The sequence below is a fragment of the Nomascus leucogenys genome, chromosome 16, assembly GCF_006542625.1.
Source record: "Nomascus leucogenys isolate Asia chromosome 16, Asia_NLE_v1, whole genome shotgun sequence".
NCBI lineage: Eukaryota > Metazoa > Chordata > Mammalia > Primates > Hylobatidae > Nomascus > Nomascus leucogenys.
Window position 1 is genome coordinate 64193436 of NC_044396.1, and position 24698 is coordinate 64218133.

Below are 24698 nucleotides of genomic sequence, written 5' to 3' on the forward strand. Positions count from 1 at the left end.
ATCCTGACAAAAATATATTTGTTTTTGAGTATTAGTTTAATCTATTCAAAAAGTTTTGAGTTCATGTCTATAGAGCATGCTAACATACCTCTATGAAAATATACTACAGAAATATTAGAAATCATCAGATGTAACTAAATTTAGACAGTACTGTTAAATATTAGCATTTAAGGAAACTTCTAAGATGAGGTTCTTGTTCTTTTTCTAGAAAACCATTCATTCAACATAAGATGAAGTTCTTATGTTACTACTATATTTACTTGGAATCAGTTTCCCAAAAGTGTCATAGTTGAGGAAGTATGGAATTTAAAGAAGAAAAACACTTATATTTCATTATTATGTTGCTAACTAAATGTATAGAATATGCAGTTTGGGAACTTTTAAAAACAACAAATAAATGTGCATTGTTCATTCCTTTTACTAACCTGAACGGTTGCAGTTTATTTTTGGAAAAAAAAAACACATTTTACAAAAGCAATTATCCATTTTTATTTTGTTTACATTGCACTGAAAATTTACATCATACTTTTACAAAGTTTCTTTTCATAAAAATATACTTCTTTACAAAAGTGTATGCATTAATATAAGAGGAGTAGCCAGTTGCAGAACATTGTTTAAACAAGATCTTAAATGTATTAGCCTTAACATTAATGAATGAATCATTGTTATTGCAGTCATTTGAATAAACAAGAATAAATAACCGATGGCATAAAATTTAAAACTGCATCCTGCCAGTAGAGTACAATGTTGAGAAAATTGTATGAATTTCCAAAACAATGTATCTCAAAGTGGTTTACAAGAAATTCACTAAATGTTGTAGAGATAGATCCAAGCAGCGCTCCCAGGTGCAAGGGTTTCTCTTAGGCACTCTGTCTCATGAAACAAAAAGTTGAGACTGTTCACAGAGTTATCCATATTTGAAAGGGACAGCGACAAAGAGTTAACACTGGGTCCATGATCATATTCAATGAAGTAAAACATGCTATAAAAGGAAGACGATGACCTATTAAATAAAAATGCTGGCATTACTGTAGGATACAGTTTAAGTGAGCCACCAATAACTTACAAATACATATCTTAATTTGACAATGAAAAAAACCTCTTGGATCTGAAACTTGGTGTTTAAGAATAAAGGTACAGAAATTTAAAAATATATAAAAATATGATAAGTCCACAATTTTAGGCAATAAATTTATATTGGTGATTTATAATAATAATTTTTTTCAGTCATTATGTTTAGTGGCTAGACCAAAATATTTTTCTAATCCATTGTTAAATGAAAATTAAAAGTGTCAAAATAACGTTAAATTTGAAGACTCAACTGGAAGGAAATGTAGCTATAAATAGAGTAGATTATTAGGACATTTTATTTGGTCTTTCAAAAATATTGTAAAATAAAGGATGGTAAGTTTGGTGTCTCAGATAACTGCAAAATAATAATTTTTCTAGATAATTTTTGCCAGCCAAATGGTTTTTGGGTGACAAAACATACTGGAGCTACTATCACATTTGGGATTAAAAAATAATAAAAATAAATAGGAAAAAACCATATTGAAGCAAGGAGTTAAACACTACCCCATAGCTCACTGAATAATACTGGTTACTCCATAATGGGGAAATCGGGAAGGTAGCATGATGAACTTGCCCTTTGCAGAAGCTATGACAACCAGTCTAAAAGAAGAAGAGCAATATGATACCAAAAAATAAGAAATTGAAAGATTCAAATTGGAATTGGCAACCTTATTTCTTCTGAGGCACAAACTAGCTCATAAACATTTAAAGTCATAACTCAGTCTTAAATAAGGAAAACAATGCCTCATTTAACAAGAATGAATGGCAGATAGAGTGGTATGAAAGACAGACTTGTGGGCATGATGTAGCTCAGGACAGTTAAAGAGAAGTCAGTGATCTATTGACTCTTGTAAGTATAGCTCTTATTTCTACCCTATATCTTTTTTTTAAACCCAGTCCCTCTAATATAGTTTATAAAGCACAGAAATACTGATAGTGGATGCTCCTCCAATATATGCAAATAAGTTTATGTTTTAGAATAATCTCCTTTTTAAAAAAAGCAAATAAACTGTGAGTAAGCACTCTCAGAGTGCAGCCAAATTTCCGTAAAACTCTCCATGGTAAACATGAAGAATTATGGTCCAGTTTATGAAAAAACACTCTTCTGTATCATTCCTCAGGAAAAGGTGACCCAGCAAGTCCTGAAAAGTGTGCTTTAATTTGTTTAGCAGTGAACTAAATGTGCACTGTTTTGTGTGTCGATTTCCAAGCTTCTGAAGAAGGCAAAGTTTGCCTCGTTATACCATTGTGCAAACCGTGTTCAAGTTGGGATCAAATCGTACTGCCTTCCCTTCCACTGACTTTGCGTTGGTGTCATACATGGGATTTTCAAAAGCTGCTTGGCCATTGTTATTTTCATGAACTGAACATCCTGTATACTGTGTTTTAGGTGCAGTCCTGTTGATGAGAACATTGATTAGCTATGTGTTAACTTTCTTCCAGAAACAGCAGACTACAGCTCAAACATAATGTACCATCGTCAGCAGATAACGTAACTTAAAAATATTAATTGAGACATCATAAACACAGTAAGTCAACTTGAACAATTTCCTTGTTACTTTAAAAACCTGAGTGACTTTTAATTTTACATATATTACATATTTATATACAGCATCAATATTAGTAACATAAATATAAATAAATGATATGATGGCTATAATAAATTGTCTTACAAAATTAGAAATTATGACTTATCATTTATAGTATAAATAATAATGATGGATTTAATTCTCATCACTATTTATTTGTTCACCAAATATTTACTGAACATCTATCATGTGCCAGTCATGATTCTAGGCATTGGGTGTATCATTTTTTAAAAAAAAGACTAGTCTTTACTTTCAGGGAGTTCACATTGTAGTGATAGAAAACAAGAATAAATTAAAATAAATAAAACCAAAAATAGTAGGTAATGAGAACTGTTATGATGAAAAGGAAAATGGTTAATATGAAAAGTAATTGGAAGCCACTTTAGGAGAGGTAATAGAAAAAAGCATCTTTTAGGAGGTAACATTTAATCTGAAACCTGAATTATAAGTCGGTTCTGCACAAAAAGAGAAGGAGATTCCCTGAAGAGTACACAATTAATGCTGAGGCCTAATTTGGAAAGGTACTTTGGAGTATCTCAAAACATGAATGCTCAATTTTATTTTTTAAATGGTATACATTAAAGCATGCAAATTCAAAAATTCAAAGAAGACATGGCTACACTCATACTCAAGTCATGAAAATAGCTTCTAAAGGATTACTGACAGTTAACCAGACACATGAATTTTGGGTTGGCTGGTAGAGGATGCTGGTCTTGAAATTCTGATTCATTTCTTTATTTCTTCCACCTTTGACTAATGCTAATCTAGTTTATCTTTCCCACAAAGCATGTATAACTTGCTCACATTTGTAATGGAAAAAAGGCAGACTTGCTGCTATCTGTTTCTGGGGCCTAATTCCTGAAAGGGATATATAAACAAATTTGTTTCTCAACTCTGTTTATACTGAACAATCAAATTTCAACTATTAATTTTATTGTAATTTGTAATTGCCATTATATTATTTTACTATCACTAATGCATTTTTCTGAATTTATCTATATTTCAAAAATATTAGGTGATTTCTATGACAATAATTGTAAAAGAAACTACCTTAGGTTTATTGGGAGAAAGCTAATAACTTGCTCTTACTAAGTGTGTCTAATACCATAACTCTACTGGCTCACATTTTTTTTCCAAACTAGATCTAAAATAAAAACCAAAGCAACACCATTGCCTTCTAATTAGGTAACAATCATGAAGATACAAAATAATTGCCCCTTCTAAATATTCAACAACTTGAAGGAAAATATGACCAAGTTTTAAAAATTCACACCATGAATAAAATTTAACTCAAAATGAATCAAAGCCCTAAACACAAGAGCTAAATTCATAAAACTCTTAGGAAAAACACATGGCCTTGAATTTGGTAATGGTTTCTTGGATTTGACATCAAAAGTACAAGTAAGAGGAAAAAAAATAAATTTAACTTCATCAAGTGGAAAACTTTTGTACATCAAAGAACACTCTCAAGACAGTGAAAATACAACCCATGGAAATGGAGAAAATACTTGCAAAACATATATCTGATAAGGGCCTAGTGTCTAAAATATATAGAGAACTCTTACAACCAAATAAGACAAACAACCTAATTTACATATGAACAAAGTATTTGAATAGGCATTTCAACAAAAATGGACAAAGGGCCAACAAGCACATAAAAGGATGCTCAACATCACTTATAATTATGAAATGGAAATCAAAACCACAATGAGATACAGCTTCATATACACTAGGATGGCTTTAGTAAAAAAACAAAAGACAAAAGCCCCCCAAACCCGGAAAATAACAAGTGTTGGTTAGGCTATGGACAAAGCAGAACCTTTATCCATTGCCAATAGGAATGGAAAATGCTGCCGCTGCCGCTGCTGTGCAGAACACCTTGATGGCTACTCAGTACATTAAATATAGAATTGCCACATATTCCAGTAATTTTATTCCTGGGTATATACTGAAAAGAACTGAAAATGAGTGTTCAAACAAAAACTTATATGCAAATGTGTACAGCAGCACTATTCACAGTAGTCAAAAGGTAGAAACAACTCAAATGCCCATCAGTTGATGAATGGACACATTCATCCATACAATGGAATATTATTTAGCCATATAAGAGAATGAAGTACTGATGCATGCCACAACATGGATAAAATTTGAAAACATTTTGCTAAGTTTAAGAAGCCAGATACAAAATGTCACATATTGTATGATTCCATTTATGTAAAACATATGCAGAATAAGCAAACAGATTTGTAGTTACCTGCAGCTGGATGAGGGGAGTGAGGAGTGACAACTTAATGAGTACAGCTTCCCTTTGGCATTTTTGGGGTTCCAAAATATTTTAGAAATATAGAGTAGTGATGGTTGTATGGCACTGTGAATGCACTAAATGCCACTGAATCATAGTCTTTAAAATGGTTAAAATGATAAGGTTTATGTTACATCTATTTTACCACAATTTTTAAAAAGTTGACTTAGGTTGTCCTATAAATAAATTTAGTGATGATTATTCTTTATTTATTAATAAAATCTGATATTGGCTAGACCTAACTAGCTGGTAATTCACACTCAGTACACATTTACATAATATTAAATAAATCATTCTTAGATGTTGCAGACTGACCCCAAATGAAAATAACAATTTTGTGGTGGCTCACGCCTGTAATCCCAGCACTTTGGGAGGCCGAGGCAGGCGGATCACGAGGTCAGGAGATAGAGACCATCCTGGCTAACACGGTGAAACCCCATCTCTACTAAAAATACAAAAAATTAGCTGGGTTTGATGGCAGGTGCCTGTAGTCTCAGCTACCTGGGAGGCTGAGGTAGGAGAATGGCGTGAACCCAGGAGGCAGATGTTACAGTGAGCCAAGATTGTGCCACTGCACTCCATCCTGAGCGACAGAGCAAGACTCCATCTCAAAAAAAAAAAAAAAAAAAAGAAAGAAAATATCAATTTTGGAGGAAAGGCATTTAGGTTATAGTCATTTAATTATCTGGCTACCCACGTATTTTTTCTTGATAAGGGATTGTCCCAAATAGTGGGGATACAGCTAAAGCACTCACCAGGATTTGTAATGGACTGGGAGAACAGGATCTACTAATAATATGTACAGCTATATATTAGATCTATCACAAATATATTAATTGCAATTCATCAAAAAACAACAGAAGATGAATGAGAAGATTAGAGGATTTTGCCATCTGTCTGCCTGGGTAAAATCAGTTAGTATTTTTACATGAACTAAGAGGTTTGGACACATGCTTCTTCTTAGTTTTGTAAATATATCTGGCAGCAGATATTACCTCTCCAATTTAAACTTTAACCTAGATTTTCTATCTCTAAAGTCTCACTATAGATAATGTAGAAATAACTTTTACAATTAGGTCCATGCCAGGAAATCGACAGGCAAAAGAAAGGTTGAACTGAATGCTTGTGCAATTTAATAGAGCACTTTTGTCATGTTGTATGTAATGTTGCAGGGGTGGTTAGGGGGAAATAAGTTTTTCAATGACTATGACAATAGTTAGCACACAGACATTTCAGCAACTCAGAAAAAAAATTGAAATTAAGATTTGAGCTAGAGCAGTAGAAATAACATGAAAAATAGATTTGGGAAACATTTTGTAGTTAAAAATCTATGAGCTTACCTTTGTTTATAAAGATAAAATCCAAATCCTGCAAATATAAGTGCAAAAAAAGGCACAAGAATAGCAATGGCCACAGAACTACTATTTGTACCATGAGGTTGATTTGAAGAATTTGAACCTTCTGACATATTCAGTCCTACAAAATAAAAAATAAATTATAAATACAAAATCAACTCTTTTATCATAATTAATTTCTACTCCTATGAATCAACTAATTTCTTCCATTCTCAAGATATCTACCCGGAAATCACATAGTAAACAAAAATAATTCATGAAACTCCTTCAACTCATTTTCACATGTGTTTGCACAATGCCTCTTATGTAGAAGATATTTTTCCAGGAAAGAGTACAGACTAAAAAATAGGCAGAGCCCCTGAACTAAGGAGTTTATACAATAGTGGGAAGACGTATGGAGATACTAATAAGTGTATATATCAAGCATGAATTAATGGTCAATGTGCTTTAGAAAGGAAACAAGTAATTCTGGAGGATATACAACATAGGTTTGGCTTGAAAAATCATCATAAGCCTAGAAATGGGAAGGTAAGTGGCTTAGGTACCTAAGCCACTTGTCGATGTGACAAGCACTGACATGAAATAGGAGTGGGAGGTTAAAACAATAAACTATGGCTAGACTCTAAAAGGGAATAAATATCATTCTGACGAACTCAAACTTTTCTTTCTTTTCTTTTTTTTCTTTTTTCTTGAGACAGGGTCTCACTTTGTCACCCAGGCTGCAGTGCAGTAGAGTGGTCGTGGCTGACTGTAGCCTCCACCTCCCTGGCTCAAGCAAGCTTCCTGCCTCAGCCTCCCAAGTAGCTGGGACTGCAGGCACACACAACCACACCTGGCTAACTTTCGTATTTTTTGTGGAGACAGGATTTCACCATGTTGCTCATGCTGGTCTTGAACTCCTGAACTCAAGTGATCCACATGACTCAGCTTCCCAAAGTGCTGGGATTACAGGCATGAGTGATGGCGCTCAGCCAGAGTTACTATCCACCTCAGTGAGGAACAATTGAAGGTGTTTAGAAATAAAAGACCCAGTGATATGACATGAGATTTAGAACACAACTGTAGTACGATGGACTTCAGGGAATACAGACTGGAATCAGGTGTAGTTAGAAGATTGTAGTGACAACCGAGATAAAAAAAAAAAAAGAAAGGGAATTAAAATTTAAACTAGAGCACTAGGAAGTGCATGGGACAATAGATTTGAGGAAGATTTCATAATGAAAATTAACAGAACTTGTTTATGTGGATGTAAGAGGCAAGAAGACACAGGATTACAAGTATTCTACTTGAAGCTCAGTAAATGCCGATGGCATTTGCAGAGTTAGGAAATAAGAAAAGCCAAGTTTGTCAACACATTTGCACAGGAATGAGGGAAAAGGAAATGGCAGTTCTTTCTCAAAAGGAAATAGTTCATTTTTTGTGGGTTCTACTTCAGACTTGTAGTGTTTGAGACACTTTGGAGAATATTACATGAAAATATTCAGGACTAAATTATACAACTGTGTAAATGCACTATGTTAATGAGTGTTTTGTCCTGTTTTTAAGATGAACACAGGCAGGATGTGATGTAAATGGCATCTTATTATTTTTCATGTAGAGAAAGCTAATTTCTCTTTTTGATAAACAGTTACATTTAACTAAACCTCATCTTTGTGCAGGTTAAAGAAAATTAGTATCTTATTTTTTACCTTATTTTTCCTATGACTTAGTACAGCTATGTGAAAGTTTAAAATTTTAAAAAAAGTTCATTTTTGGCTGGGCATGGTGGCTCACGCCTGCAATCCCAGCACTTGGGGAGGCCAAGGCGGGTGGATCACCTGAGGTCAGGAGTTTGGGACCCACCTGGCCAACATGGTGAAGCCCTGTCTCTACTAAAAATACATAGCCAGGAATGGTGGCTAATTCCAGCTACCATGGTGGTTTGCATGGTGGCCTGTAATCCTAGCTACTCGGGAGGCTGAGACAGGAGAATCCTTTGAACCCGGGAGGAGGAGGTTGCAGTGAGCCAAGACTGTGCCATTGCACTCCAGCCTGGGTGACAAGAGCATGACTCTGTCTCAAAAAAAAAAAAAAAAAGTTCATTTCTTAAAAGATAAATGTCAAATAATAATTTTTAGAGCCTGAATTTATTCTTTGTGTATCCCTGTCACAGTATAATAATTGGAGACGGTATCATAGGAGAATTATACACCAAAAGCTATGTGTATAAACACATTCTTGCAAGACCATTAAAGGTTTATATACATATAGAAGAGTTGGAAATAAAAATGACAAAATTCTTTGCTTCCCACTGCAGAAAATTTACATATTTGAAGAGAACCAAGTCCCCAAAAGGGGCCCATTCCTCAAAGTTATTTTCTCTTTCCAGACTCTATGAGTTTCTCAAAGTGTCACTACATTTTCAGAGGAGTGAAAACTGCAACAATATTCAAACTGAAGAAAAGTTGCACAGTTCTCATGAGATACAATAAAATAATTTACAGTTTAATATTTTCTTTCTTATCTATATCACTTTTTCTCCTTTTTATGTGCTTAAAGGCAAGCCAGTTTGTCATATTTATTAGAAATACCATGAAAATCTAAACACTGTACAGAGTTGGTACATAAAGATCCAATATTTTGAAGAATGTGATTATTTAAAAGGGCTATCAAAGGTATCAATGCATAGTCCTGGCAGTGCAGAATTTACAATGTAGTAAGTGTACCTAATGTGCAGAATCCACAGTCTTTTGTGATGTCTGGGATAATAACAGAAGTTCATGAAAATCAAAATGAATACATTACCCAGTCTTTGTAGGCCAAATTGTCCATAATCTTTGCCTTGAATAAATCCTTGAAATACATAAGTAGCTCCATCAGGCTCAGCAGAAACCTAAAAATATTTAAAGAACCAAATATACTTGAATACTGGCCATAGTTATATTTTCCCAGCCTTAATAAATACACAATTTTATTCTGAAATAAATATTATCACAAGTTCCTTTCTTCTATATTTTCCTCCTTTGCAAAACATAGCACATTGTGCAAATTTTCCATCATTAAAAGCAAAAGTAAATTTTCTAATGTGAAATAATTATGATATACAAAAAAGAGATTGGTTATTAATGTATGATATAGACATCTGCTGTCAATAAAAAGCAATGACATGCGGAAATACAGTGATCAATTAAAAATTAAAGCATAAAAATACTGTACTTAGTAAATTCTATTACTGTTCCACATCCCCGCTCTCCCAACCTTCGTGAGAAGAGTTTACTCCCTATCTCACTGAGTTGGGCTTGGTCCTGTGACTTGCTTGGGCCTATGGAGTGTGGGGGTTGGGATTGACAATAGTTCAGTTGCAAGCCTAGGCCTTAAGAGCCATACTTCCCATCACACCAAATGGAAGAAGCCAGCCACAAAAGGCCACATACTATATGATTCCATTCATATGAAAGTCAGAACAGGGAAATCTATACAGACAGAAAATAGATTAGTGGTTACTCAGAGCTGATTTGAGAATGTAAGGCAGGGGTTGATAGCTAAAGGCTGTGGAGTTTCTTTATAACATGAAGTATTGTAGTCTGGGCGAGGTGGCTCACACCTGTAATTCCAACACTTTGGGAGGCCAAGGCGGGTGACTCACTTGAGCTCAGGAGTTTGACAACAGCTAGCCAACATGGTGAAACCCCCGCCTCTACTAAAATTACAAAAATTAGCCAGGGGTGGTGGCGTGTAGCTGTAATCCCAGCTACTCAGGAGGCTGAGGCAGGAGAATCGCTTGAACCTGGGAGGTGGAGGTTGTAGTGAGCCGAGAACATGCCACTGCACTCCAGCCTGGGCAACAGAGTGAGACTCTGCTCAAAAAAAAAGAATTTTAAAATCAGCTATGATGAGGGTTACATATATGTGTACATATATTAAAAACCACTGAATTGGACATTTTTAAATGGGTGAATTGCAGGATACGTGACTTATATCCACATTGAGCTGCAAGAAAAAGGCACAGGTCAATGGATTTGAGCTTATTTGAGAATCACAGCTTATTTCAGAACCACTTGCCCCTCTGAGAGTTTTGGACTTCTGACAAGAGAAGTACATGCTCTAGGCAGCAAGTGCCCTTTCAGACTCTGCCCCAAAATGAGATGATGACACATGAAGACCTGGACTTAATACCACAGCCTCAAGTAGTGCCTCCACAGCTAACCGATTACAAATGACAAATAACTACATACTTATTATTGTTTGACCCAGAGGCTTCATGGCTATGTCTAATGTTGCCAATGCTAAATACTACATGCACCTTACATTTGTATAAAATATTATATTTAAAAAATACTTTACATGCCTAATGTAATTTGATCTCATAAGTAAAATAGGAAATGTTACATTTCAGCAATTCCTACTACTAAGTAGTAAAGTGATATATCCTGAAGTTTGTGTTAATTAATAGCAATTAGTTACCGAAGTCATGAACATTATTATAAAAGTTGTAAGAATCTTGAATCCTCACTCTAAAAAGCAAAGGATACCAAACCATCCCCACAAGTCTGACATTTCGCAGCAAGTGATTTATTCTTTATTATCAGACATTATACTCTGGGTATGGCCACCCTAAAAAATAAAGTACTTCTAAGGAGAAGCTCAAACTCCAATATTTTAATGAATCAATTCACTTTGTTTCCTACATAAAATAATACAATTAAACAATCTGAGTGCATTGAAGATTTGAGTCAGTTCCCAACTCCATGAATACAGAATGCAGAAATAGGATAAATACTTTTTTTCCTCAGGAGCCAAACTTACTGAAGCCTACTAGATAGTAGGCTTCTTGAACTTACTGAAGGCTTATTGAAACTTATCGAAGGCTACTACATAGTAGCCTATGACCCACTACAGTATCTTCTTTGCCATTAAGTTTTCCTTATGAAAAGAAGGCTTGGTACTTGAGAGGATACAGTCAGATCTCTCATGCTGACTCTTCAGCAAACACTCCTGGCCCTTGTGTTTTCCACTGTCAGTCTTAAAACTCCACTCACATAAATCACTTAATAGAAGGAGTGACTCCATGGTGAAGCTACAGTAACTATCTCCCCACAGGAAGCAGCTCACATAAGTTCCTTTTCATGGACTTTATACATAAAATAGTCTAAATTCATGCTTCGATATAATGGGAATATTTAATTTTCTGATGTACTTTGTAAATATGTTCCATATTCTTTAAGTAGTAGTGGTTCCAAAGATTGAATTATATTTTATCCAGATTTATTTATCACAGTGCTGACTGTAGATGGAATATATTTGATGAAATCAGTGAAAAACTAAATGCAGATCAGCACACACACGCACATACACACACCCACATCCACCCATAACTTCCCCCACACACACATACACCCCGCCACACACACACACACGACAAAAGTAAGCAAAACACATCAGAATCCAGTATTCCTAGGCTTGCACTTTAGAATACTAAATATTTATATTTACTAATATATATGCATGTGTATGTATTCATAATTAGCTAAATTTAGAAAACTCTCCTTTCCTGAACAAGCTACAAATTTATCATTAAAATCAGCAGCAGATGTTAAAATAACTATACTTACAAAGCCATCCATTGCCCAATTTTCTTCCTTCATTTTCTTCACAGAAGCATGAGCAGGTACTTTAATAAGATATATGTGTAACATTAGGCGAGCTTCCTGGCTTTTATACACCCCTGTAAAATGCAAGGACATTTTAGTCTACTTAACTTTGTAAATAGTTATACTTCATTTTATTATCTATCATTCCTCAAATAGATTATGTAAGATATGTAATAAAAAAAGATATAAAACAAGGGCAAGTCAAGGATGGCTTAACCTATAATGCTCTTTGCAAATCCTGTAATATACATTGATTTATCTGTCTTCTGAAATCCTCAACTTATTTCTTAGTTGTGGGGTTTAAATTACCTATGCTATCACAATTAAGCACTAGTGTTCTTAATAACATCATTCCATGATAATGAAAACAAAATGATTTCTTCCCACAGTCAGATTCTAAAATTTTCAAGCATACAAATCCAGTATTAAAATTCCTGATATTTTCCTTAATAACAACTCAGTGAAAAACAGTATTCTAGGTGCCGCTTGAGCCACAAAGATGAATATATGTTGTTCCTATCTTTAATAATTTCCAACAAAGTAGGAGGTATAAGTAAGGTACACAGCTAAATCAACACATGAGAGAATGTGATAAATTAAAAGCCAGAGAGAGATCATTTCACACTGGAATGATCAAGGAATAGTTATTAAGGAAAAGCACTGGAGGGCCAAGCATGGTGGCTCATACCTGTAATCCCAGCACTTTGGGAAGCCAAGGCGGACAGATCGCCGGAATCCAAAAGTATGAGCTTAGGAGTTCCAGACCAGCCTAAGCAACATGGCAAAACCCCATCTTTACAAAAAATACTTTAAAAAATTAGCCAGCCATGGTGGCACGCACCTGTAGTCCCAGCTGCTCAGGAGGCTGAGGTGGGAGGATGGCTTGAGCCCAGGAGCTGGAGGTTGCAGTGAGCCGACATGGCACCACTGCACTCCAGACTGGGTGACAGAGCAAGACTCCGTCTCAAAAAAAAAAACAAAAAACAAAGAAACAAAAAAACAAAAAACAGCAACAACACGGCATTTGAACTGGTTCTTAAAAATAAAGTAGGATTTTTAGTTTGGGAAGGTAAATACAAGCAATGACATAAGGAAGAGAAGCAAAAACATATACAATGATTTTTACACAGTAAGTGTTCCAAGGGTAGCAGTAAGCTGGAGTGAAAAAATGTTTAGGGAAATAACAGAAAATAGGATCTAAGAAAAAATCTGATTAACCATTGTTTAAAACTTGGCTGTATTCATTCATTGTAACTTAATTGTTCACCTATGTAATAGGGCACCATAATATGCAGGGAATGAAAAGATAATGGACATATGTGCTAAGGTAAATTATAATCAATAGGAGGAAGATATAAAAGTAATCAATAATAATATTGCTGAAAAATTGCTACAATTGGTTTATATGGAGACAGTAAGTGAAAGCAAATTAATCTAATTCTTTGTCTTTCCATATATAGAGAAAACTCTTGAGTTTATCTAAATTAGAATAAGTATACATTTATTTTGGGCTCTTTTATAGAAAATAAAGAAAAACTTTGTTAACACATCAAAGTTAAATAAAGCATTAGTCACAATTTAAATGTATTTGTCTCATTCATTTAAAGCTTCTTTCGATTAATATAATGTAATTATATGTATTTGTAAAATTATACTACATATTAACTTCTAATATTTTTACTTTGTGTTTAATAGAGGATCATTCAATAATAAGAATGACACTCAATATTCATTCTAAAATTTATAAAATCAATGAATATAATTTTATTTTCCATTTTTTACAGCACAAATTATTTCATTATTAATATTTATAGGGGTTATATCTATACAGACAAGAATTTTACAGTTTATATTTCATATTTGCAATATCAAATATCATAGTGCCTCATTTTAAAAAATGAGAGCAACTATAAATCAAATGCATTAATTTGAAAATATTTATTGAGGCCTATTTTGTTTCAGATGTTCTGCTAGCCTCTGCGAATACAATATTAAGTTGGAAGAGCTTTCTTAGAATTTATTTTATATTGTTAGAATATAGACACATAATAAATAATAAATATAACAAATATAATTTCAAATATTGTAAAGAAAAAAACAGGGTAAGGCTGCCTAAAACTAAGAATATGTCTGACAGCATTTGTAATACAAAGATTCCTTTAGGTCAGGTCATTGTGAGTATTGCTTGAGGAGGTGACTTGTGAGAGAATATCTGAGTGTTAGGAAAACCAGTGCAATCAAAGATAATGAGAGATATTGTGCTGGACAGAGAAAACAGAAACTTAAGGAGATTGACCACGTTTTGGTTCCCTTATGCCTGTTTAAACAAGTGTAGCTCTATCTTTATTTGTCTTAAATATTGGATGTCCATCTATAAACATGGTCATTTGAAGAAATAGTTTTGTGGCCACAGAATAGCTGAGAAATCAATGATTTGGTCTCCGTGGTTTTATGAGAATAGAGAAAGATTTAGTTGCATTCATACCTAAATTAAATGTTATGATCTAATATATGACATCTAATTCTAGCTACCAAAAATTATTTAAATAACTTATTTTAAAACTAGTTTTATATTTCTGTAGTAATATTCATTCTTCAATCCAAAAACCAGAAAACCTTGGTTCTGAGTGAATATGAATGTCATCAAAAGCAAATGTATCAAAACAAACATTTCACCATATAAAAAGCATTACTAAAAATGATGAAATCATAATAGAAATAAAGTCATGAAGGTATATTTCGCTGCTGTTTTTATTGCGATACCTGAAAGTAGCAGCTCCATGTTGCGATTGCTCAGTGTTGCATTAACTCTCCCAGTGGAAGCATTGAAACTAGTAACTGTCAAGGTCATGGGTTGTTTCCTTCCTTTGAAATTGTAAGAGCCTTTCCATATATAATTTTGGGCAAATACATCATCAGGAACTGTGAATAGATTAAATATACTACACATTAATTTTACAATGCCATATAAATATAAGCATTAAATAGAGTATTAGTTTATTGAATAATGATGTATTGCTAAATACACAATAATGTTGAATGTGTGTTACAAAATTAATTCTTCATATAAAAATGTTTCCATTTTTTAGAATAAATCAACATTGTAATAATCTAGATTTGTTTATATGTTATCAATAAGAGAGAAATAGAAAACACCAGTTAAAGACATTAGGTTTATTTTTAGAATCCAGGTAAATATAAACTTATCTTTGGTCTTTTATGCAATATATTTCTTTCTGAAGGGAAATAAAGTGATTTCACAGCACCATGGCAGTAAAACTACACCCAAGTCCCAAGAGGCCTGCTTTTTTTCTAGCAGTGGGAATAGATTTTTAAGAGGAATAGCAAAGAGTTAAACCCTGCCTTTGCAGAAAGGTCCTGCAAAATTATCATGAGACAGTGCTTCCGTGTTCCCCCTTAAAGAATACTGAATTTAGTTCTTCTAATAACAGATGCTCCTGCAGAAGAACAGGGCTGCACCATATTGACAGCTTTGAGGTATACAGGTATTTTTAGAAATTGTCACTAGTATTGTTGGACTCTCAAGGATGAGAGATGAATTGTGGTAGAATCAAAGAACATTCTAAAGCTTATAAAATTTTCATCTAAAGAAAAAACACCATTTTAGATACCAGCCAAAAAGACTTATTGTATTTATATAAATTATTTATGTAATTTACAGTTATATAAATTAGTTATGCCAAAGTCTACACAGCTCCTGGGCAGCAGCTAAGAGAAGCTGTATTAATCCTATACCTCACAGCATAGCACATCCCTAGAAATCAGCTATTCAAGGGACCCAACCCTCTTTGGATGAATGAATGAATGAAGTGGATTTAGGAAAAAGTCCTTTTTTAAATTTGTCTAACAAGTTATTGATGATTTTTCATCTGATATATGCATGTATCACACTTCTTACCAGTCAGATCACAGGGATTGCCATTACAAGCTGTGTATTCTCTGAATTCTATTGAACCAAGAAAGCAAAACCACTGTAGCGGATCAGCATAAAAATACCCTAAGAGTTGAGTTTTTACTGAATATTTCAGTAACAACTAAAATTTCTATTTCCATGATAATTTATAAGCAATATAGCTCCTTACTTTGATACATGCTCCTTACTTTGATACCATTGCCAACTTCCATTCTTACCACTTTGGAGTAATGTAACCACTGTGTCTCATTCATGATTTTAAATGAAATACTGCTGAATGTTTTCTCATATAACATGCTATTTGCCATATAATTTTTATAAATAATTTTACTAAAATTTAGAATTTGTTAAGAATTTTTAAAAATTATAAACAGGTGTTGAATATTTTCAAATACTTTCTTTGCAAATATTGCAATTATCATAATTTTTTGCACTTTAATCTCTTAATGTGATACATTAAAAGATTATTTAAAACTAAAATATCCCTGCATAGCTATGAAGAATCCAAATTGGTTCTGATGGGTATTAAAGCAAACTAAATATGGCCTGAGAAGGACGCCATAGTTCTATATTTGAGTCCTTGTAATGAACTTCAATCTAACTTAATAGGTAGACAAGATTGAAAACCTAATTTAGGAGTATGCACCTGTAACAATAGCTGAGCCTTGGCCAATCCCAGCGGCTGTACTTCTGCTACTCGTACACTGCTGAGTGTTCAAAATGTGTTCAAATAAGGCAAACACAGAACTGTAACCAATCTAGTTGTTTCTGTCCCTCCCTTCTGCTTTTTGTACCTCACTTCCCTTTCTTTGTGTATAAATTTGTTCTGACCAAGAGGCATCCCTGGAGTCTCTCTGAATCTTCTGTGATGCTGGGGTCTGCTTGATTCACAAATTGTTCATTGTTCAATTAAACTCCTTTAAATTTAATTCAGCTTAATTTTTCCTTTTCGCATGGGTTACCTTTACTACAATGTTGAATTTGATTTGCGAGATTTTATGTAAGATTTTCTCATCTATAATCCTGAGTCAAATGGGCCTGAAATTTTTTCTCCTTTATAATATCTTTATCCGAGTTACTAGAGCTATGTTGAGCCTAGAGAATGAATTTTATTGTCCAGAAGAGTTTTTATAAAACTTGAAAGATCCATTCTGTTCCTTTAAAATGTGGTGGAACTTACCAGTAGGGCCACATAGACCTCATTTTCTTTGTGGAAATAATTTTAACCAGTTCTTTATTTGCTATAAAATTATTCACATTTTCTTTTATTACTTAGTTCTAGTAAGATGTAGTGTTCTAGTAATTTGTCTGCTTTGTGTAAATGTTTTTAAATGTTGATAATTATTGATAGTTTTCCCTTAATATATTTTGAATTTCATTCATCTACTCTCTATGTAGTTATGCTCCCATTTTCTTTGTTATGTTATTTTTACCAGAAATTTTTCTACTTTGTTTCTGAAAAGAACAACATTTGGTTCTGTTGAGATTCTTCTATTGTTTTGGGCGGTTGCTTGTTTTTATTATTATATTGATTTCTGCCCTGCTACTCTGTTATAGTCTTAATATTCTCTTAATAGGTACACAACTAACTAATTCTGAGACTTTTCTTTTCAATAATGTAAGGATTTAAGGCTACAAATTTCCCTCTTAACTTTCCTTTTCTTATAGCCCTCAAGCTTTGATATTTCAATTTTTCAAAGTAACTAAATTCTAATATATTTTCTGTGTTAATGTCTTCTTTAATTCATGAGTTATTTATTACTACTAATTTTGCTCTGAATTTCCAAACATACAGGATTTTTTAAATTACATTTTTCTTATTGAACTTTAATCACATCCTAGTCAGATATGAGCTATGAAGACTAACTTTGTTTTAAAATTTGTTTAATTTTATTTATTATTTAATATATGAGCAACTTTTTACAGATTTGATGTGCTAGAGCTATTATTCAGAGTTTCCATCTGATCCCAAATCAAGCATTGCCCTTGGAAAATTTGGGGCATTGATGGACAATTATGGTTTTCTGACTCCATTGCAAACAAACTCTGCCTTAATTTTATGTATTCTTTGATTGCCTCAATGGCATTCAGCATGTTTTCGACAAGTGTTGAATGTATCAGTATAAGTCGCAGAGCTTGGTGGTCCCTCCACTTTTATAGCATGTACATGGGGCACTTCTAAATCCAACTAAAATTAGATCCTAATGTAGTTCTTGGCCCAATACAACCGAGAGAAATCTGTTTCCAAGGTGAAGATCAGATATTATGCTCTTATTTTATTGGCAGCTTTTAAATAGTATCACATAAATAAAATACTGATACTGAATAAGCGTGATACGGTTCGGCTCTGTGTCCCCACCCAAATCTCAATTTGAATTGTACTCCCATAATTCCCACACGTTGTAGGAGGAACCTGGTGGGACATAATTGAATCACGGATACTGTTCTCATGGTAGTAAATAAGTCTCATAAGATCTGGTGGTTTTATCAGGGGTTTCTGCTTTTGCATATTCCTCATTATCTCTTTGCCTGCTCCCATCCATGTAAGACAGGACTTGCTCCTACTTGCCTTCCTCCATGATAGTGAGGCTTCCCCAGCCAGGTGGAACTATAAGTCCACTTAAACCTCTTTCTTTCTAAATTGCCTAGTCTTAGGTATATCTTTATCAGGAGCGTGAAAATGGACTAATACAAAGCAACTCATATATTGAGCCCTTACTATGGGCTAAGCACTCTGTACTTCATTTGTATGAAGCTTATTATATAATTATTTAATTATTACTTCTTTTGTATAGAAAAAGATATGGAGACTCAGATATATAAAATAATTTTTCCAAGGTCACAAGTCAGAGAGTGTATAAGATGGGAATCACATCAAGGTTGTAGGGCTTTAAAGTTTATGTTTTTATTGATTGTGCTAGGTTTTCTAATTTGCTTTTTAAATCAAATAATTGAAAATAAACTAGTCAATTTCTAGAAGTTACTGATCTTTATTCTCATACCAAATGTATTTGGATCCTTTTAAAAACATATACATTTAAAAATTTTAAATAAGACCTTATTTTTAATATTTTAAATGAAAGTATTGCCATTATGCTATAGTCATTTACAGATACTCTTCAAGAGAAATTTTAATATTTTTAGCAGACAGAACTATGAACATTACTTTTGGAATACTAACATGTCACTGTATTACAGCTTTAAATTCAACATCTTGTGAATTATCAAATTCAAGACAGTCATAGTTTTTTATACTTAAGTATATTTTTTAAATACACAGTTACAATGCCAAGAAAACAGTAGACCATTTTTAGAAATAATGAACTCTAGAAAAACAAATGACATTACTAACCACTTAGCTTTGGGCTGGGTGTTCCCAGTGCAGGTCTAGGATCTTTCACCAATATTTTAGAACCAGCTATGAAAAGAAATAAAGGTGTTTACAAAAGTTGATGCAATTAATTATATACACACACACACACACACACACACACACACAATGTGATGCACTGTCCATTTTATTCTCTGACATTTCACATAGATAGTTTTCTCTAAAATGTTCCGTTCATCACAACATCTCAGTCCCCTACTCAGCACTCGTTATGTAACTAATGATTTCAATAATTATTCCCATTACAGTCTATTGGCACAAGGGGCAGATTTGTGTTGCTTTATCATCTTGGGATGTCATTTCTTATTTTAGAGGCATAAGCCAAAGTGGAGACAGTTGCCTCCAACATGGAAGCTGAGAGCTGAGGGTTGTTCTGAGAAGGCAAAAACTATTTGGGTAGGGTTTACATTTAAAAATCAAAGTTTGTTGAGATAATTAAAGATGTCATCAGAAATTGGATAGACTTAAAGGTAAAATCTTCAAGGTTTTAAACCAAAACCAAAGGTAGTCCAAAATCAAATAAATCATGTAGGATGTAGAAGTGACTGGAATATTATAGGAGCTATGACATGAATGCCTTGTAAACTATGTATCCTAAGAACAATGTAATGTCTTAAAAGACCGTAAAACGATGTGATTTGGGCAAATGTTGCTCTGGCTGCAAAACAAAGAAAACTTTGGAAAGGAGCAAGTACGGAAATGGCTAGAGAAGTTGAGAGACACTGCAGTAGTCCCAGTAGAGATAATGCTGAGTTAGAGTATGATAGTAGTGACAATAAACCAAAAAGGGGAACAGATGGAAAAGCTATTGAAATTGTGGTGATTTGGAGGGATAGGAAAATATCTAAGGAGATCACTAGATCTCATGTGTAACTATAGGACGGTAATATCACTGAGATAGGGAATAGCAAAGGGAAACTATATAGAGAGAAGAAATGTATGAGTTTAGTTTTGCATGTATTGAGTACTGAAATGCCACTGAAGAATTTCACTAGCGATATCAAGCAAACAATTGAATGTGTAAGTGTGAAGCTAAAATAAGATAAATAAGCTAGAATTATTAGTTTGTAAGTAATCTACATAAGGACTGCTGTTGAAGCCATTGGCTTGAATGACATCACCTAAAAGTGAATACAAGATGAAAACAAGAGATGGCTAAGCACTGCATCTTTAGAAAATCATAAGTAGAAAACAATCAGTGTATAAAGGAAATGGAGAATGGATACTCAGAATTAGGAAGGAGTAAAACATTTACTCATTCAACAAATATTTATTGAATGCTTTTCACATGTAAGGTACTGATTTTTGTTAAAATTGCAGTTGTAAACACTTTGAGTGAAGTCTCTCATGAGATTATATTCTAGGTGAAGGGGGGTAGATAGGAGGACAGGAGAGTGGAAGCAGATAATTACAAGCAAACAAACCAAAGAATAAGATCTTCTCATACTACAGGGATTTCAATCATAAAAAAATAGAAAGAAAAATAGCAGAGGAATGTTCTGATAAAGAAAATGAAAACATTTCAAGTAAAAGAAAGTAATTGTCATTTATGACAGCTGCATTAGATAAAACATTAGAAGGCCTTACAAATAGGTTTTTTGGATATAAGGAAATGGATTTTCTCGATGACCTTATCAAAAACACTAGAAAAACTTCCTTTATTCCTTCTTCTGGCATTATAACCTTTTTCCAAATGGAAATTGTCCTGACTGAGCAGCAATAGGGTGGACACTTCACCCAGATCTGGTCCAAATATTAATACCATATCACCCTGGCTGAGTAATGGATTTGGAGATGGGCTCCATTCAAAATTGTGGCAAACAGAATCCCAGATAGTGCTTTCCTGACCAAAACTTTGGGAAGGACTCTTTCTACTAGGGTTACTCTGGCAGAGTAACCTAGGCATTACGGTAGCAATTTTCCGTACTCTAATGAATAGTGTACCCACATAATTTATGTTCACCTGGTACCTCTCTGACCTTATTTGGAAAGAAGGTCTTTGCAAATATAATTAACTAGAGATCTTGGGATAAAATAATCCTGATTTTAGGCTGAGTCCCAAATACAAGGACTGGTATCCTCCTAAGAAGAGGAGAGCCCACACAAAGATACACAGAAAAGAAGGCCATGTTGAAATGGGGTAGAAATTGGAGTAAGGCTAGGAGCCAGTGAATACCCAGGATTGTCAGAAGCTATGAGAAGATAGGAAGAGGCAAGGAAGGGTTTCTGCTTAGAGCTTACAGAGGGCACAAGGTCCTGCTGACACTTTAATTTTGGACTTCTGGACTTCAGAATTGCGAAGGAATAAATTTCTATTATGTTAAGCTACCCAGCTTATGGTACTTTGTTATAAAAGCCCTAGAAAAAGAATATGCCTACCTGAAGAGATAACTTGAAGATAGAATAAAGGCAAGAAGTAGCATTCACATGGGTAAAAAGCTATGAATAGACTCATAAAATGTATATGCCTCTGGGTCCAGAAGTGCTTACATTACTCCTAGACTTGGAGTTAGCCAACAAATTTCCCTTGTTTCTGTGCTAATCTGAGTTGAGTTTTTGTCTGGAGCCAAGGAAAGCAATATTACAATCTTTTGCGTTAAACATTCTATAGAGAAAACTTACCTTCACAAACGGGAACTTTTCCAGTCCAGGTGTTATCAGATCTACACACTCTATGTTCCGTTCCACCTGCTAAGAAGAAGCCAGGCTGACAGGTATAAATCAGTGTATACCCATGAGATGGAAGGTCCATCCCTACTACATTTGCATGAGCGGGAGTTTCTGGCTGTTTACAGCTGTGGGCTATATTAAGAAAAGAGAACAATGTAAATTTTCTATAGATAGGTTAAGAAAAATTTGAGACAGGAGTCACAATCTATTTTAGACATACTTCAATGCCTTTATATACATATATCTTAGAATAATTATTCTAATAAATCACAAAAATGTTTCAATGCAAATATACTTATTGATTTCATACTTTAGCATTTCCTAATCCACCATTTGTGGAACACTAGTAGATGTTAAATAAATTGAGAAAAAAAAAAGACATTGTCAATAACTAAGCTCACAAATGTACGCTTTACCATTTTAGAGAGTCACACATTCTACAGAGTCACAAAAACCAGCATTTTAAAGGATCTATGAAGTTCTGTGGTAAGACACCTTTTAACGTTTGTCAAGATCAGGTTTTCTATACGAGTTTAGAAAATATTATTTTATAAGTTTTAAATTCATTATATTTATTTTAAATTAAAAATCTATTTTCTATTGTTAAATAAAACCACACCTAATTATATTGCTCTGGTATTAATACTTCCCAATAAAAGTACATTTTAATAATTTTTTTACATATGGAATTTTCAGGCCATATTTGGATCCGTATGCTAGAAGTATCATTCTGTTCACCTAACTCTGTCTCCTTTTCTCCATGTTTCCTTCCACTCCTAATTCTCTACCTTGATTGCACCATATCTTCCCCTTATTTCAACGGTTTTATGTCTTATAAAGACCATTTCTTTCTCAGTCAGAGATAAATGCTACAAGAAATTTTTCCCCTGAAACAGATAGCATTTTTTAATCATTTGTTCGTAGATACACATCCATAAAAGTGATCTCTGAAAAAAGTGTTCTGTGAATAAATTTTAAAAAACAATATTTTTCATTTGTTTCTTAATGGAGTTCCATAACAGTATAAATAATAGCTAACATTTTTTTACTCCGTGTGCTAAACATTGTGTTAAATGGGTTTTTTTGTTTTTGTTGTTTTTGAGACGGAGTTTCACTCTGCTGCCCAGGCTGGAGCACAGTGTTGTAATCTCAGTTCACTGCAGCCTCCACCTCCTGGGTTCAAGCGATTCTCCTGCCTCAGACTCCTGAGTAGCTGGGACTACAGGCACCTGCCACCATACCCAGCTAATTTTTTGTGTTTTTAATAGAGATGGGTTTAGCCACGGTGACCAGGCTGGTCTCAAACTCCTGACCTCAAGTGATCTGCCCACCTCGGCCTCCCAAAGTGCTGGGATTATAGGCGTTGCCACCGTGCCTGGCCTAAATGGTTTATATTTAATATAATTCAGTTAGTGAAATGTAATCCTCATGCACTAAGTATTGATGAGGAAAACTACAGTCTGTCTCTACTGCCGTCTTAAGCCCTATGTTATGGACATGTTAGAAACTGTGAGATGCTTCACAGTGACAGACGCTGTTTAACTTTATTTAAACTATCATATCCCAACTGGAGGACATCAAAGAACCATGGTTTAGTATGAAATACCTAGTTACAGCCTGCACAGCTGTTTTAAAGTACACATTCTGAGGAATTCTCCTTTAAGGAATTTTCCATATTTAAATATAAGCCAACAAGGCACATAACATGGCATCTCTGTGGAGTGTTCTCCTGCTTTAAAGTAAGCTGCTGGTCCCTAGGTGCCCCCACAATCATTTGGATGGTTCTGAACAGGCATAGAGTAAATTCACAGGGCTTCTGTAGGCTTCAGCAAACCCTAAAAGCTAGATACCATCCTAATAAGTGTTTCCACTCCAGCTTACTTTTTTCCATTTTTCACCAAGAAACATAATTGAAAACGTAAGGGAAGAGATTTGTTAAAAAGGCAACTGCAGAGAAAGAAAAGCCAAATAGCTGACCCGCTAGAATTCATTTCTAATTGTATGTCAGAAAAAGTTATTTAGTGGCCCCAGGCTTTGTTCTTATTTAATCTGTACAGCAAGTGCTCTCCACTGAGGATCAGAGAACATACAAAGGAAATTCTAAAATTGTTCTCAAATTTTTGGCCAAGTGCCCATGAATATTTCCTTTCATAGATGTTGTTAGTTTCCCCAGATTCTCAGACAATATTTTCACAAGTGATTTTTAAAAATTAGAAGCTGTTAGATTGGCGCCTCGGGTATTTTAGATTACTTCAGACTGATAGGTGCAGATCTTAAACTAAAACCTAAACTAATCATCACCTAAAATTACAAAAAGAACAAAATTGTGCCTTGTGCTTTCTGACTTACTTAGAGAGTGCTTCCCAGTGGCCATGGGTTTATGATACAGTAATAAAATTACATACATAAAATATGTCTTTTAATCTAAAAGTCAATTTGATACACCTATAGGTGTAAATTTATTTGTATACTTGGGAGAAAAAAACGCATATAAATTCTTACCCATGATAACATTATTTCTTGTCTATAATACTTACGTATGCATTCAGGCTGAATTCCACTCCATGTAAGATCAGGGAGGCAGGTGCGTGTTGTAGACCCTTGGAGAAGGTGTCCTTTTTTGCAATGGAACTGTACAATACTTCCAACCTATAGCAAATTAAAGAGAGGAAAAAAATATTCCACTACACCTTCAAATATGGCAACAAATAGAGCTTGAGTGAGAAAATGCTATCAAGTGAAATTCTGTATGGTAG

General features: G+C 34.1%; 1 protein-coding gene across 2 annotated transcripts in view; it reads right to left on the reverse strand.

Annotated features, from left to right (window-relative positions):
• Positions 1–464: 464 nt before the first annotated feature.
• Positions 465–24698, reverse strand: part of CSMD3 (CUB and Sushi multiple domains 3) — a 1213340-nt gene continuing 1189106 nt past the window's right edge. For both annotated transcript variants that reach the window (XM_030795533.1, XM_003256134.3), the window contains 8 exons: positions 24480–24591; positions 21895–22074; positions 19234–19299; positions 14711–14869; positions 11909–12021; positions 9102–9189; positions 6303–6438; positions 465–2469 (listed from right to left, as the gene is read on the reverse strand). In XM_030795533.1, the coding sequence (XP_030651393.1) occupies positions 2310–2469; positions 6303–6438; positions 9102–9189; positions 11909–12021; positions 14711–14869; positions 19234–19299; positions 21895–22074; positions 24480–24591 (1014 nt within the window). In that variant the 3' untranslated portion in view covers positions 465–2309. The remainder of the gene's footprint in view (positions 2470–6302; positions 6439–9101; positions 9190–11908; positions 12022–14710; positions 14870–19233; positions 19300–21894; positions 22075–24479; positions 24592–24698) is intronic.